Source organism: Rutidosis leptorrhynchoides, chromosome 2 (genome assembly GCF_046630445.1).
Source record: "Rutidosis leptorrhynchoides isolate AG116_Rl617_1_P2 chromosome 2, CSIRO_AGI_Rlap_v1, whole genome shotgun sequence".
In the NCBI taxonomy this organism is placed as follows: domain Eukaryota; kingdom Viridiplantae; phylum Streptophyta; class Magnoliopsida; order Asterales; family Asteraceae; genus Rutidosis; species Rutidosis leptorrhynchoides.
This window is the reverse complement of record NC_092334.1, coordinates 95,961,563-95,979,565: the sequence shown is the minus strand read 5'-3', so window position 1 is coordinate 95,979,565 and position 18,003 is coordinate 95,961,563. Positions and strand designations below refer to the sequence as shown.

Genomic DNA, 18,003 nt, shown 5'->3' with positions numbered 1-18,003 from the left:
CTAAATTTTCCTCCGGAACCACCAATCATTCAAACAGAGATTGTTGAGGAACGAACCATTAAATCAGAATCCTCTAGTGATTCCGATTCAACAAATTCAATTGTGGAGAATCTGGAACCTTTAAGTATGGAAGACCGAATGAGAGCTAAACGCACTGGCCAAGGTCACGCAATTACTCATCCAGACATTAATGCGCCAGATTATGAAATCAAAGGACAAATTCTACACATGGTGACTAATCAATGCCAATTTAGTGGTGCGCCGAAGGAAGATCCAAATGAACATTTACGTACCTTTAATAGGATCTGCACACTATTTAAAATCCGAGAAGTGGAGGATGAACAGATATATCTCATGTTATTTCCCTGGACTTTAAAGGGAGAAGCCAAAGATTGGTTGGAATCGTTACCTGAAGGGGCGATTGATACATGGGATGTTTTAGTTGACAAATTTCTTAAACAATTCTTTCCTGCATCTAAAGCCGTAAGACTTCAAGCAGAAATTGTTACGTTCACACAGAAGCCGAATGAAACTCTATATGAGGCGTGGACAAGATTTGGAAAGTTGTTAAGAGGATGTCCGCAACATGGTTTAGACACCTGTCAAATAATACAAATATTCTACCAAGGATGCGACATCACTACAAGGAAAGACATAGATATAGCAGCTGGTGGTTCTATTATGAAGAAAACCGAAACTGATGCTTACAAAATTATTGATAACACTGCTTCCCACTCACATGAGTGGCACCAAGAAAAAGATATCGTTAGGTCATCTAAAGCAGCTAGAGCTGATTCTAGCCATGACTTAGATTCCATTTCCGCAAAGATAGATGCTGTGGAGAGACGAATGGAAAAGATGACTAAAGATATTCACTCAATACGAATTAGTTGTGAGCAGTGTGGAGGACCACATTTGACAAAAGATTGTCTCAGTATTGAATTAACAATGGAACAAAGAGAGAATATTTCATACATAAACCAAAGGCCTGGAAATAATTATCAGAATAATTATCAACCGCCAAGACCAATTTACAATCAAAACCAGAATTATAACCGAAATATTCCATACAACAACCAACAAGGTCCTAGCAATCAACAAGTATCCAATAATACTTACAATCAGCAAAGACCTAATTTTCAAAACAAACCGCCACAACAAACCGATGATAAAAAGCCGAATTTAGAAGATATGATGACGAAGCTAGTTGAAACTCAAACGCAGTTTTTCACATCTCAAAAACAAACTAATGAACAAAATGCTCAAGCATTTAGAAATCAACAAGCTTCTATTCAAAATCTGGAACAAGAAGTAAGTAACCTAGCAAGGTTAATAGGTGAAAGAAAACCGGGAAGTCTACCTAGTGATACAAATGCTAACCCCCGGAATGAAACAGCTAAAGCTATTACCAAAAGAAGTGGTACAACACTTAAACCACCGGAAATACCTGTAACTTCTGATGAAGCTATTCCTACTCCACAAGAACCACAACCTGATCAAGATAAGGAAAAAGAACCGGTAGTTGAAAAGGTTAATGAAGATAACACAGTTAAGGCTAAACCTTATGTTAAATCATACCAACCACCACTTCCTTACCCAGGTAAAATGAAGAAAGAGAAACTTGAAGCCGAGCAATCCAAATTCTTGGATATGTTTAAACAGATAAATGTAAATCTTCCTTTCATTGATGTAATTTCAGGAATGCCTAGATATGCTAAATTCTTAAAAGATCTAATCTCAAATAGAAAGAAAATGGAAGAACTCTCGGCTGTTACTATGAATGCTAATTGTTCAGCAGTGCTGTTGAATAAGATACCAGAAAAACTATCTGATCCAGGAAGTTTCACAATTTCATGTTTTCTGGGTAGTCTTAGTTCAATAGAAGCATTAGCAGATTTAGGTGCTAGTATAAATCTAATGCCGTAGTCACTATACGCTAAACTAGACCTTGGAGAATTGAAACCAACCAGAATAAGCATACAACTAGCCGATAGATCAATAAAATATCCTAGAGGGATAATGGAGAACATGCTAGTTAAAGTTGGTACTTTAGTATTTCCAGTAGATTTTGTTGTTCTGGACATGGAAGAAGATTCTCAAGTTCCTCTCATATTAGGAAGACCATTCTTAAACACGGCTAAAGCAATGATAGACGTGTTCGGTAAGAAATTGACCCTAAGTATAGAGGATGAGAGTGTTACCTTTTCAGTTGATAGAGCAATGCAACAACCACAATCTGCAGATGATACATGTTATTATATTCAAACTATAGATGCACATGCAGAATTATTAGAAGAATTTCCAGAATTACAAGGAACAGGAGAATGTTCTTTAGGAGAAGGTAATGAACCAATTGATGAAGCTGAAATGTTAGCTACACTTATAGCTAATGGATATGAACCAACAACAGAAGAAATTCAAATGCTAAAAGAAGAAGACAGATATCGATACAAATCATCAATAGAAGAACCTCCGAAATTAGAGTTAAAGCCACTTCCAAACCATTTGGAATACGCTTATTTACATGGTGAATCTGAATTACCTGTAATAATATCGTCTTCTCTTACTGAAAATGAGAAATCACAACTCATTTCTGTGTTGAAAGCTCATAAACCAGCCATTGCATGGAAGATTCATGATATTAAAGGAATAAGTCCTTCGTATTGCACACATAAAATCCTTATGGAAGAAGGTCATAAAACGTATGTGCAACGCCAACGAAGACTAAATCCTAATATGCAAGATGTAGTTAAGAAAGAGATTATTAAACTGCTAGATGCAGGTTTAATTTATCCAATTTCTGATAGTCCATGGGTAAGCCCAGTTCAATGCGTACCTAAGAAGGGTGGCATGACTGTCATTACAAATGAGAAAAATGAGCTTATTCCTACTAGGACTGTAACAGGATGGCGTGTGTGTATTGATTATAGAAAATTAAATGACGCCACCAGAAAAGATCACTTTCCCTTACCTTTCATTGATCAAATGTTGGAAAGATTAGCGCTGAAATAGTTACTATTGTTTTCTAGATGGATTTTCCGGATATTTTCAAATTCCAATAGCACCCGAAGATCAAGAGAAAACCACATTCACGTGCCCTTATGGTACTTTTGCTTACAAACGCATGCCATTTGGACTTTGTAACGCCCCTGCAACCTTTCAAAGGTGTATGACGGCGATTTTTCACGACATGATAGAAGAATGCATGGAAGTTTTCATGGATGACTTTTCAGTCTTCGGTGATACATTTGAATCATGTCTAGTTAATCTGGAACGAATGCTTATTAGATGCGAACAATCAAATCTAGTTCTTAATTGGGAGAAATGCCATTTTATGGTTAAAGAAGCATCATTCTTGGACATAAAATTTCAAAAGAAGGAATTGAAGTGGATAGAGCTAAAGTAGATGTAATTGCTAAACTTCCACATCCCACCAATGTTAGAGGAGTTAGGAGTTTTCTAGGGCATGCCAGTTTTTACCGACGTTTCATAAAAGATTTTTCTAAAATTGCCACTCCTATGAATAAACTCCTAGAAAAGGATGCTCCATTCATCTTTTCAGATGAGTGTATCAAATCTTTTAATATTCTTAAAGAGAAACTCACTAATGCGCCGATCATGATAACACCAAATTGGAATCTACCATTTGAACTAATGTGCGATGCAAGTGATTTTGCAATGGGAGCCGTTTTAGGACAAAGGATTGAAAAACGATTTCAACCTATATATTATGCTAGTAAGACGTTACAAGGAGCACAAATAAACTATACAACTACTGAAAAAGAACTCCTTGCTATTGTCTTTGCTTTTGACAAATTTCGATCATATCTCGTTCTAGCAAAAACGGTGGTCTATACCGACCATTCTGCTCTTAGATACCTATTTTCAAAACAAGATGCTAAACCAAGATTAATCCGTTGGATCTTACTCTTACAAGAGTTTGATATTGAAATCCGAGATAAAAGAGGAGCAGAAAATCTCGTCGCTGATCATCTTTCTCGTCTTGAAAATCCCGAATTAGAAGTTCTAAATGAATCGGCCATATAAGACAACTTTCCTGATGAATATCTATTGAAGATAGATTATAAAGAAATTCCATGGTTTGCAGACTATGCAAACTACTTAGTTTGTGGATTCCTTGAAAAAGGATTATCGTACCAAAGACGAAAGAAATTCTTTAGTGATATAAAACACTATTTTTGGGAAGATCCACATTTGTTTAAAAGTTGTCCCGATGGAATAATACGCCGATGTGTATTTGGAGATGAAGCTAGTAAAATTTTAAACCATTGTCACACAGGACCAACAGGAGGGCATTATGGGCCTCAATTAACAGCAAGAAAAGTTTATAACGCTGGATTCTATTGGCCTACAATTTACAAAGACTCACACCTTCTTTGCAAATCCTGTGATGCTTGTCAAAGGGCCGGAAAAATAAGTCAACGTGATGAAATGCCACAAAATATCATCCAAGTATGTGAAGTATTTGACATTTGGGGTATTGACTTTATGGGTCCATTTCCAAAATCTCATAATAATCTATATATACTCGTAGCCATTGATTATGTATCTAAATGGGCGGAAGCACAAGCTCTCCCAACTAACGATGCACGAGTTGTAGTCAACTTTTTAAAACGTCTTTTTGCAAGGTTTGGAACACCGAAAGCTTTAATAAGTGATCGGGGTACTCATTTCTGTAATAATCAACTTGAGAAAGTTCTTAAAAGATATGGAGTAACTCATAAAATCTCAACCGCATATCATCCACAAACAAGTGGACAAGTTGAAAATACCAACCGAGCTTTAAAACGTATTCTAGAGAAAACCGTAGGATCAAATCCGAAGGAATGGTCCATTAAATTGGAGGATGCACTCTGGGCTTTTAGAACAGCCTACAAAACTCCAATTGGAACCACACCTTTTAGACTTGTTTATGGAAAAGCATGTCATCTTCCAGTAGAAATTGAACACAAAGCATTTTGGGCTTTGAAGACATGTAATCTTGATTTACATGAAGCTGGACGTCTACGATTAAGTCAACTAAACGAATTAGAAGAATTAAGACATGAAACATACGAAAATTCGTTAATCTATAAGGAAAGAACGAAGAAATGGCATGATAAAAGAATCAGAAGTTTAAAAGAATTTAAGGAAGGAGACAGAGTTCTTCTTTTCAATTCACGATTCAAGCTATTTCCTGGAAAATTGAAATCAAGATGGTCTGGACCATTCATAGTTAAAAGAGTTTTCCCATACGAAACGATAGAATTAATAAATTCAAATGGGATTGAATTTAAAGTTAATGGTCACAGAGTTAAACACTACATAGATAGTCCGATGGAAGTCGACAACGAAGTTAATCACAATTTCAACACCACAGCTAACTAAGTGTGGGGAGAATCAAGTCTTTAAAGGATAATATGTATTTCTGTTAGAGTTAGATTGTCTGTTTTTGTGTAGTTCTCGAAAATGGAACCCGAATGGTCTTTCCCTAGCAGACCCTAAAGAACTAGTCTTCTCCCCCCATTCTGAATTTTTATTTTTTTTAGGTTTTTACAAAATGAAGACTGCCTGTGAACTAAACCATGGTCTAATGCTACACGCTTTGATCACTAAACGTAATAATGACATACTACCGAGTGAAATAGTATCAGTAATCAGAGAAAGAATGGACGGAGTTAGAAAAGAATCCAGATGCGAAGATAATAAGTTACAATTTGGTAAAGGAAAATCAAAATCCGCAGCAAAAAGAAGAGCACGACACCTAGAAAGATGTCACAAATGCGGAAAATGGTCACATGGAGGTAAATGTTCAATTAATCAAACCTATTCAAATACCGAATTTGTTACTTTATGCAGAGACGGACCGTTCATATGTTTAGAAGAAAAGACACTGAATGCTCGAGGTTACGCCTATGTAGCTATGGAAAACCAATTAAACCGACTATCTTATGAATGGGATAGGTCATATAACTAAGAATACTATCTCACAGGTAAGTCCGTACAATCTTTATTTTTATTTTTATTTTTAACCTTTTGATAATAAACGCTAATTTGTTCGCTATAAAGTATTAAATTGGTATTGAATAAAATTAGGTTTGGCGACCGAAATTATTGATATCATTCAAAAATTTATTACATCACTGCGAAATTTAACGTTTATTCTTAAGGTATAAATATCTTTAATCAATCAACTCAAAATATTTCAAAAATTCGTCATGAGTTAAATTAGGTCTTGGAACCGAAATTACTTTACCGAAAAGAGGGGCGCATATTTTTGATAATATTTGATTGATTAAAGTGGGATAAAAAGCCAAAAAGATTTTTAATTTTATTTTTACCATGTTTTTAAAATTAATATTTAAATCTTAAATTAATATTGTAAACTTTGTAAAATCAATATATTTAAAATTGTAAATATTTGAAAAATTAATATAAGTTTGGTGTGAATTTATAATATGAATTTTTTAATTAAGTTTGGTGTGAATTTTTAATTTTTAAAATATGAATTTTTAATTTTATGCATTTCAAATTTTAAGTTTGGTGTGAATTTTTAATATTAATTTTGAATTTTATATTTAAGTTGTGTGAATTTAAAAACAAAAATCTACTTTATCTCATTAAGTTAAAAATATGATTTTTAAAATTCGTCGTAAGTTGAAGACTAGGTCTTTAAACCGAAATTGCTTTACCCAAGGGAGGGACGAGAACTTTTATTATCATTATTTTTAATCTTATTGAATTAAAGTATGCCAAAAAAAATTAAAAAATCCAAAAATCTTAGCTTTTAAAACAATCGCTACAAAAAGACAAATTTTAAAATTTTGTCGAGGGACGGACTAGGACATCGATCCGAAACGACCTCGTCCTAAATAACAAGAGAAACAAAATTTTAAAATTAATTACTTAATTGTTTTAATTAGTATGAGATATATTTAAAAAAAAAAAAAAATACAAACTCCGCGAGTCGCGGAGTTTGAAAGGGAAATCCACCGCGACTCGCGGAGGATGAAAAAACCAGAAAAAAATATAAGCTGAACGAACAGCTCAAACCACAAACACGGAAGAAAAAAAACACTGCGAAATACTGCGCGAAAAAACCCCAAAACACCCCCAAAATCACATTTTTTAACCGTTAATCATTAAATCTTTTACTAAAATCATGTTGAGAAGGATGCTATCAAGGAATTACTCAAGAAAAACGGTAAATTTCTACACCTAAACACCATTTAATCCGAAATTAGTGTTCTTGAGCAATTTTTTCCCCAATTTGATTTTGATGCTTTTTAGTGTAATTATGCTTAAATTGTTTATGTATTATGCTTGTATAACCTACATTGATGCTGTTTAACATGATTAGAAGCCTTAAACTTTAAATTTTGAGTAATCTAGGGTTTGTGTTCTTGAGCAAATTTGGGGCTTTTTGATATAAACAGGTTATGGCCGATTTTTGTCATGAATTATTGCTAAATTAAGTAGTGTAACATGTTTAGGTAGTTAAATGATCCAAACTTTGAGCCTAAACATGATTTTGAGAATTAAAGTGGACTTTTTCAAGTTTAAAAATTCATGAACTTGATTTTTGAGAGATAATGCCATTTGAAACTTGTTTAATTGCTAGTGATGATTATTTTGACATGTTATTTGAGTTGAATGCTTATGAACTTGGCGAACATTTTCGTATATGCTTATTTGAAAAAGTGTAGATTTGATAAAAATGTGAAAATGAGCTTAGGTTTGATATAAATTGATCATGTCATTGTAATTATTTTGATTGATGATTTTGCTGACACTAATGCATATTTGGATGCACAAAAATTGTGTTTGATGTGTTTTGCAGACTGAAAGGGGTGAATCTTCATCCCAAGCTCGCAATGCTCCTGCTGAGAATGCGGAACAACAGGAGGTGGATAACTACTACAAGCAAGATATACCTCATCCAGTCATGACATTTTCTGATATGCACTTGGAAGATTTGCACCCGAACCTGAGATTTGACAGACTTTGGATAGATTATCCAAAGTACCAAAGGGGTTTGCATACTCTTCATTCTAAAGTTGTTGAGGTACCGAGGGTCATAGAATGGGGACCATTAGAAGCTGTAGAATTGGCCGGGCCAATTAGGGAATTACTTGCACAGAGGTATGGTAATTCTACTTTTAATGACTGGGTACGTTTATTCACCATGCGTAGACCTGTATATAAAGTATGGTGTGAAGAATTGTTGTGTAGTATAGAATTAAATGATCTGGTAGCTAGTTTAACCGATCGATCTTTTATTAGATTTTTGTTAGGAGGTTCGATGCGCCACATGTCTTTACTAGACATGGCTCAGGCTTTACGTATATATACGCCTGAGGAGTTAGCATCTGCCGATTGTAGAAGGTTGATACTAAATGGTAGAAAGATAGATGAAAATTTTGATACACACGGTGTATGGAGTCAAATGACAAGCCATCACCGATTCAAAGGGGGAAATTACTCTTATTTGGATACAGATAGAGCTGAATTAAGAGTGATTCATAGGTTTTTAGCTAATTCGATTACACAAAGAGGTAAGAACAAGGAAAAGGTAAATGAACAGGATTTGTTTTACCATATGTGTATTCGAGACCCACAAAGCGCTGTAAGTATACCTTATTGTGTGAGTTATTATTTATCAGCTATGGTTAGGGGGATGAGACCGCATAGCATAATAGGAGGTGGTATTTTTATTACTTTGATTGCTGAATATCTCGGTGTGGATATAAGTCGGGGGGGATTATTAGTCGAAGAACCAGAACCCCGCGATACTATAGGTTTAAATGTATACCATGGTGCGAAAGTTTTGAAGAGGCGAAATAACGCTGCAGTACAATACCATGGTAGACATCCACAGGTTGAGAGAAACCAACAGCAAGGTAATGTAGGAGGGGGAAATGAGATGCAAGAAATGCAAAGGTTTATAGCTTCACAGGAGTACGAAAATGCTAGACAGAGAGCATTTGAAGATTGGCAAGTTCATCAAAACCAAATCATAGCTCATTGCCAACATATAGGTAGAAACTATATTCCTACACCAAAACCCATATTCCCTCCATGGTCTATAGAGATGCAACCACCGTATCCTACGTATAACCCTGCCGAAGCATTCTATAGCACCTATGGTTATGCTTGGAACCCCTATTGGTATCAATATCATCCCTAGTCTACTTAGTTTTATTTATTTTGTAATTTGTATTGTTGATACGTTTAATACTTATGTTAATATTGTAATAGTTTTTATAATTTTCTAACTTTTATTCTTAAATTTTAATAATTTTTGAATGTGGGGTAATATACCAAACTTCAAAAATATGTATATATGTTTGCAGTTTATCTTATGTACACAACAGGGTAAAACAACGCATTTTCAAAGACTGGCATTAAGTTCAGCAAAAGCAACTAATTTTGACGACAAGATGCAAAATATATGTGAAATAACAACAAGACGGAATGAACAAATGATGTGCACCATTTATCATTCAGAAAACAAACGCCAATATGTTTGGAAAATTTGGTAAAATTTAATCATTTTCACACAAATCACCCTCAATAATTTAAATTGTTACTGATTTCTTGCAAATGAGGGCATTGCAAGATCTTAAGTGTGGGAAGGGGTTAAATTCTTTCGGATTTTAAAATTTTTACTTTATACACTTGGTTACCATTAAAAATACTAGTAAAGCAGTAGTTGTATTAGAATCTAGTGCTCTCTGATAATAAAGAACAGCCCTAGTCTTATATAATGACTACCCAATTCTAGTAAAATTTTTCAAAATTTTCAATTAAATGAACTCAAAATCATGTTTATACATATTTATGAACGACAAAACTAGGTTTTAACACCGAAATTATTGTAACCTCGGAAAGGACATAAATTGAGAAACAAACCAAAATGTTAAAATTCATTTAAAATGGAATAGAGGACAATAAAAAGGAAAATAAAAGCCAAGTGTGGGAAAATTCTCCAAGTTATTCAAAACATATATCACATATTTTTGTACAAATAACTGAAAATACTTTTGTTTTGGACTAAACTAAACTGTTTTACCCGATGAAAGAAAAGAAGAGATGGATCTACACGATGAATCAATTCCATCATTAAAAGGAAGTAAAGTCTTCCGAAAAAGACACGCGCTTCTTGATTTAGGTCAAGAAGTTGTCGTCCAGACTAGCTGTAGGTTGACGAAAAATCTAGAAAAGTCATCACTAAAATCAGCAGGAAATCCACGGACCTCAGCATTAAACAGGGTCGCCAAGTGGTCAGATTTATCCTAACCATGAGAAGGATTTATCTCGTAAAATGGGGGGGCACCATGCAAATTAGCTGGATAAGACTAATAAATCAGATCCCCAGAAAGGATAATCTCCTTAAAAGATCAAAAATCAGCTTTTAAGCCTGATATTACTCATGGAATTCAATGATATCTAAATTCGAGCTTGAACGAGAAAATATTTTGATCAAAATTACAAACCGATTTGTTTTCTGAAAACCCTATTTTCAATGCGTTCATTACCATTGAACGTAAAATCCTAGGAATTCACCTGGAATTCATTAGGTCACCTGAACTAAATCGGGTGTCAACCGTAAGAACGGTGGTTGCATAGTGGTCAAAGACAGGACCTTGTGCCAGACCGAAAAATTATAAGGGTGAGCTTTACTATTGCTCCTACCAAGGATAGTAATTGCGCCCGACACGTTATAGACCATAATTAAAAGCATGTCAGGGGACATTACCTTAACAGTTGCTTGTTCAACGCTTTCCTTTACAACCGGACGGTAGTTTACCGAAAGGTAATATACGGGACAAGTAAACTGGACGTGTTGCTTTCCAAATACAAGGTTAGCAAGTGGGTGACACAAAACCGCAAGTTTTGAGCTAAAATTTTCAAATCTGAAACCCACCAAACCCACAAAAATATTTTGCAAACACCGGTAAAGGGTTATTCCGGAAAACTTATCTAGGGTAAAAACTAGATTTAATTTTCAAAAGATCAAATGTTTTCATAAAGATCCAATTTCCTTAATGGATCTAAATTTTTATAGTCATGTGGGACTATAAACCATATCGTTACTACCATTGTTTATACCGCCGTATAGAAATCACTGATGTACAAAGTGTGAAGAATAAAGAAGTGATTCTAGTATTTCAAGACGATATTGCTTGAGGACAAGCAACGCTCAAGTGTGGGAATATTTGATAATGCTAAAAACGAACATATATTTCATAGCATTATTCCTCAAGAAAGACAAGCTTTTAGTTGCAATTGTTCTATTTACAAGTGATATTCGTTTAAATAATAAAAGGTGAAGACAAAAGACAGATTCGACGAATTGAAGACACAAACGACCAAAAAGCTCAAAAGTACAAAAGACAATCAAAGAGGTTCCAATTATTGATAAGAAACGTCTCGAAATTACAAGAGTACAAGATTCAAAACGCAAAGTACAAGATATTAAATTGTACGCAAGGACGTTCGAAAATCCGGAACCGGGACATGAGTCAACTCTCAACGCTCGACGCAACGGACTAAAAATTACAAGTCAACTATGCACATAAATATAATATAATATTTAAATAATTCTTATAATTATTTATATATTATATAAATAAATAAAAACCGTCTGCAAGAAAGACTCCAAATTGTGTGAGCTGTATTTACAAACTCCGCGACTCGCGAAGTTTGAAGGCAAAAATGGCCGCGAGTCGCGGAGCCCCTAATTTTAAAACTGCCTATAAAGCTCGCGCATTCTGATCGTAAAAATCATCCTTTTTCTTCTTCTCTCATAATACGTAAATATTTATATTTATATTTTAATTTTAATTTTAATTTTAATTTTAATTTTAATTCTAATAATAAGGGTATGTTAGCAAATGTTGTAAGGGTGTAAGTCGAAATTCTGTCCGTGTAACGTTACGCTATTTTTAATCATTGTAAGTTATGTTCAACCTTTTTAATTTAATGTCTCGTAGCTAAGTTATTATTATGCTTATTTAATCTGAAGTAATCATGATGTTGGGCTAATTACTAAAATTGGGTAATTGGGCTTTGTACCATAATTGGGGTTTGGACAAAAGAACGACACTTGTGGAAATTAGACTATGGGCTATTAATGGGCTTTATATTTGTTTAACTAAATGATAGTTTGTTAATGTTAATATAAAGATTTACAATTGGGCGTCCCTATAAATTACCATATACATTCAATCGGACACGATGGGCGGGGTATTTATATGTACGAATAATCGTTCATTTAACCGGACACGGGAATGGATTAACAGCCACTAGAATAATTAAAACAGGGGTGAAATTATGTACAAGGACACTTGGTATAATTGATAACAAAATATTAAAACCTTGGGTTACACTCAGTCGACATCCTGGTGTAATTATTAAACAAAGTATTAAAATCTTGTTACAGTTTAAGTCCCCAATTAGTTGAAATATTTAACTTCGGGTATAAGGATAATTTGACGAGGACACTCGCACTTTATATTTATGACTGATGGACTGTTATGGACAAAAACCAGACGGACATATTAAATAATCCAGGACAAAGGATAATTAACCCATGGGCATAAAACTAAAATCAACACGTCAAACATCATGATTTCGGAAGTTTAAATAAGCATAATTCTTTTATTTCATATTTAATTTCCTTTATTTTATATTTAATTGCACTTCTAATTATCGCATTTTTATTGTTATTTTATTTAATTGCACTTTTAATTATCGTACTTTTTAATTATCGCAAGTTTATTTTATCGCATTTTTATTAATCGCAATTTCATTATCGTTATTTACTTTACACTTTAAATTAAGTCTTGTATTTATTTATTATTTTACATTTGGTTTTAACTGCGACTAAAGTTTTAAAATCGACAAACCGGTCATTAAACGGTAAAAACCCCCCTTTATAATAATAATATTACTTATATATATTTGTATTTTTATAAAAGTAAACTAATATAGCGTTAAGCTTTGTTTAAAGATTTCCCTGTGGAACGAACCGGACTTACTAAAAACTACACTACTGTACGATTAGGTACACTGCCTATAAGTGTTGTAGCAAGGTTTAAGTATATCCATTCTATAAATAAATAAATATCTTGTGTAAAATTGTATCGTATTTAATAGTATTTCCTGCTAAAATTAATAGCTATTTTATATACACCTCGCGAAACATCAGTAACTCTATCTATACTGGTCTTTCAGTTTTGCCTATCTTTTTCACATTGGACGAGTTTTAATCGCGCATGTATTTCAGGTTTCGTGAACAAACACGCAAATATCAACTGACCAATCAGACATATCGCTCATACATTACCAACTGCACATGTATAACTTACACTCGAGTTTAATTATAAACAAACAACACAAACAAAAAGAATGAACGAAGAAATTACTTCAAACAATGCACAAAATACTCACCAGACTTGCAAAACCTCATGCATCTTATCCCCATTCTTCGAACTAATTCCCTCTTCCCAGCTTGTTTTAAACACATCACTCAACCTAAATTCACGATGCATGATTGTGTGCACGGTGCACCACATCTGGTCTAACTGATCCATGTAACCAAGTGGCTGCATTCTTTCTTTTGTGGTCAAGACGATTTTGTTGTTTTGAGTAATGTTTTCTTTATTTTTTTTATGAAATACCAATGGTTTTTCCTAACAACCATAAGACAAGTGACATCTCTATTGTCACTATGGTGTGCAGCGACGTTCTGTCCAGCATAAACCCGAAAACTGTTATCCCAGCTCTGTTGTTTTCAAAATACGTCACTGTAATAACAAATTTAAAACAAAATCATTAGTCATATTTGGTACATATGGGCAACAATTTCGACCTGTTTACTTATGATTGGGTCAATTTGGATTATGTTTTATCCTAAACTAGTCGAATCAACAAATTTAGCTAAAAAGGAAACGGGTCAAATGGTATGAGAAGTCACCAGACCGATTCTATAATACATTCATCCTTTTGAATAAATTTATTTGAACATTTATAATATCATTTGAAGATATAATTTTTGTACTCATTTTTTTTTTTAACGACAGCCTTAACGCGCATAAAGGTGTTGTACATGGAGGTTATATGTTCACTTTAAAGTGACAGTTACTGAATTGTACAATACTTTTATGCGCGTTAACAACAGCCCTAAGGCCTAAGGGATGTCATTAGAAAACTAGTTAATTATAAAAATCAATTTATACTTTTTAATGTGAGCAAAGTAGTGTCTACAGACGAACCATACTCACCCGTTTTTACCAATTACTCCATTTGTTACCTATAAAATTTGGGTTAATGATCTTTAGTTATTTTAACAAACTTTAAGAAAGGTTAACTGCCTTACCTAAGGCTTGTCGTTTTTGGAAAGAGAGTGTGCTATAAGCATATGCTGGTATAAGTTTAGTATTATCCAATTCGTCTTCTTCATCACCAACATCTTCATAATCAGAAGACGATGGTTCACAGGGGAACTCTTGGATACCGGGAACGCCCATTGGTGTTTCGGTATCAGCAGCTTCGGGTGACTCGAACACATCGATTGTTGCACAAACATGCCACTTGGCAGCCAGGCACGTCACACCTTGTGCCTTGTGTGTGATCCTAGTCGCACTTCTCAGCAAAATCAATAAACCCGCAAGCAAACTTACAGACACCAACTACAAGAAAAGAAAACGCCATCCGTAAAGAAAAATATTAAATTCCAATTTAGTACAAATATGGAAAGGTGACAATGTCAGCCCATTTACTTATAAATGGGTCAACTTGGGTTACTTTTTATCTCCAAATGGGTCAAAAGTCACCCAAAGTGTAATTTTCATGCTTTAACCACCTAGGATATCATCTTATTCAAATAATCATTTTCTGACTAAAATAGTTTTTGTTCACATTTTTCTTCATTAATTGTCAATTTGCCACTAAAAACAGAAAAGTAACCCAGATCGACTCATTTATAAGTAAAAAAGTAACAAACTTTGTTACTTTCTATTTGTGGTAAGTAACTCATTATAGTCAGCTGGACTGGCTACCAGGGGCGGAACTTAGTGTATCACAAAGGGGGTATCCGCCCCACCTGACAAAAAACAAGGTTTTTTTTTTTGTGTTTACCCGTGCTGACTTTGAAAAATTTATTAAATTTTTACACTCGCCCCATCTGTATCCGGGTTCAAGTTCCACCACTGCTGGCTACCAAATCAAATCACCTTTGATTGAAATTTTTAAAAGTTGGTTATTCAATTACATGTCATTAAACACGTTGGTTACAAATATTAACAATCAGACCAAAGTTGGAAGCTTTTTACTCAGCTAGATCTTTGAAGAAAGAAAAAGGTTTTTTTAATGAGAAACATTGTCTTGGGTCAACATAGCCCACAATTTAACCCATTAACCAACGACCCATTTCCAATCAAAAAGATAAAAGCTACAGACACTTACCGCAAGTTCACCGGATTTGAAAATACTGAGGTCCGCAGTACTTCGAGTAGTATTAAGAAGTGATGCAAGCTGACTAACTGTAACAAATATAAGTGCCAACAATATAAAAGCACGATAACGATGACTTATAATTTTCAAGTGTCTTCTGATTCTGAGATGTTCTCTTAATACAGATTCAACATCTGAGTCAACTTGAAAAACTTGAGCGAAATCCTGTAGCCGAAGGATTTGTAGGTGACAGATGAGGCGGAACAGGATACAGACGAGGAAAAATACGACCGTTCGATAGAGCCACGAGAACAGTTCCAAAGTGCATGCGACTGTATTGCTCACTATAACGTTGACCAAAAAGGGAATGGCGGTTGCACCTGATGTGTACCACCAGATTTTGTATGCACTTTCGGCGGTAAAACATGGGACAACGAAGAATAAAAGAATTTTCAGTGATCTCTGCATTTATAAAAAAAAAAAAAAAGAAAACGAAAAATGTCAGATATACATTTAAGAGCAAGTTAAGCCATTTTAGGATAATAAGATCGAAATCAAACCATTCTATAGTACATTAGATCATCAATAATTAGTGGATAGTCTCATTTCAACTATTCTTGAATACTGTTACCAACAACAGTTAAACGGGTAGACGGATACGGTTTTTACTGTTCAGGCTAACCAGGAAAAGGGGAGTATTTTTACTCTGATGTACATGGTCTAACCGAGTTATAATGTGACCGTTTCCGACCCATTTTCATGACCACCCCAAAATATGCTCCTAGTGAGGTTTGAACTTGATATCTAGATATGCAAAGTTTAATCAAACGTTTCGGGGTCAAAGAAATAATGACATCACCTAGACTCGTAATCAAATATAATTAAATATAGCAGATGGATCCTAAATTATGATGATGACAAACAGGACATGCTAAATTGTCAATCAATCATTTTATTCATTCAATTAATGTCAAAATCATAACTTTCCCATATCAAGTCATAATAAGAACAAGATATTTAAAATCTAATCCACTAAACCAGCAAGATATCCTAAAACAAGTGTTCATATACACATACACAAAAACAATAAAATATCCACCAAATTTTTTATAATAAATCAGTTTCCATTTCATTCAGTAATTCAATTTTAATAAATCAAAAACTAACAACCACCTAAAGAGTTGAAACTGGCATAATTATAATTAGAACCTTAATTAGACAATCCTAAACCAAAATTAAATCAATCATCAAAATTCACAACAGAAAAAAAAAAACTATAAAAAAACAGATAGAAACAGAACACATACATTAAGCTGTGCAGTATAACCTTTCCGTACGATCTCACTTTCATCACAAAGTTTATCAAAGAACAAAAACTTTCTAAGTCCAAAAGTCCTCAAAAACTGAGTAAGCGAAACAAACGACAGCGTAGCAACACCGCTCAACGACAACTGAACGAGACTATCGTACGGTCTCGCATGCCGATTATCGCAATCGCTACACGCTAAATAGAAATGAGATAAACTTGGAATTATGAATGTGAAAACAATGAACACAAACCATGATAGTGATGCAGTCCAATTATTAGATTGATCAACACACATGAATCGTAACCATGATCGGAAACTGTGAAGCTCATCGTATGCGTGTGAACCGCTACGATTGAGTACTCGTCGTTTTGGTAGCAGAGGTTGAGTTCCGTGTTCCATGGCCATCGAGATCACGGTAAATGAAGATCCTAGTGACAACTGTTTTGAGGGTTTTATAAATAATATTCGTAAAGTTTCCAAAATGACCTTTGAGTATTTGATGTTTACAGTTTTTGATATGAAGTTTAATTATTTGAAATTCACAACATCTTAAAAATTAAAATAACCCAAACAGAGAAAAAATTAATCAGAATTAGAGATAAAAACTATAGAAAAGTTTTGATACAAAAAATCAATTTTAAATTGGCATGATATGTTCGGGGTTTTTTCATATGAAAAAAGCACTTATGTTTGTGGATTAACGTGTACAAAATAAAAATATGTATTATCGTATCATCACAAAAGTATCTTGTATTATTTCTTTATTTGAAACTATTTCTTCTTAACCTAACATGGAACAAGAAATGATTATCTTTATTTAAATTGTAAGGATCGTATAGCCCAAACACAATGTCAAGCCCAAGAGTCCATCATTTTCTAATATGTAACACAATGTCCTGCAATATAAGCCCAATAGTCCATCCTTTTCTAATATGTATTATCGTATCATCACAAAAGTATCTTGTATTATTTCTTTGTATTATTTCTTTATTTGAAACTATTTCTTCTTAACCTAACATGGAACAAGAAATGATTATCTTTATTTAAATTGTAAGGATCGTATAGCCTTGGGAAGGAAGACAACCTAACATGGAACAAGAAATGATTATCTTTATTTAAATTGTAAGGATCGTATAGCCCAAACACAATGTCAAGCCCAAGAGTCCATCCTTTTCTAATATGTAACACAATGTCCTGCAATATAAGCCCAAGAGTCCATCTTTTTCTAATATGT

The 18,003-nt window shown here is 33.9% G+C and overlaps 1 protein-coding gene across 1 annotated transcript; it reads right to left on the bottom strand.

Annotated features, from left to right (window-relative positions):
• Window positions 1-13,440: 13,440 nt before the first annotated feature.
• LOC139891184 (uncharacterized) lies at window positions 13,441-17,164 on the bottom strand. Its single transcript, XM_071874134.1, has 4 exons — window positions 16,767-17,164; window positions 15,472-15,921; window positions 14,384-14,696; window positions 13,441-13,811 (listed from the first exon to the last, which is right to left on the bottom strand). The coding sequence occupies exons 1-4, from the start codon at window positions 17,061-17,063 to the stop codon at window positions 13,675-13,677; spliced, it is 1,197 nt and encodes a 398-aa protein (XP_071730235.1). The 5' UTR covers window positions 17,064-17,164; the 3' UTR covers window positions 13,441-13,674.
• Between the last annotated feature and the right edge of the window lie 839 nt (window positions 17,165-18,003).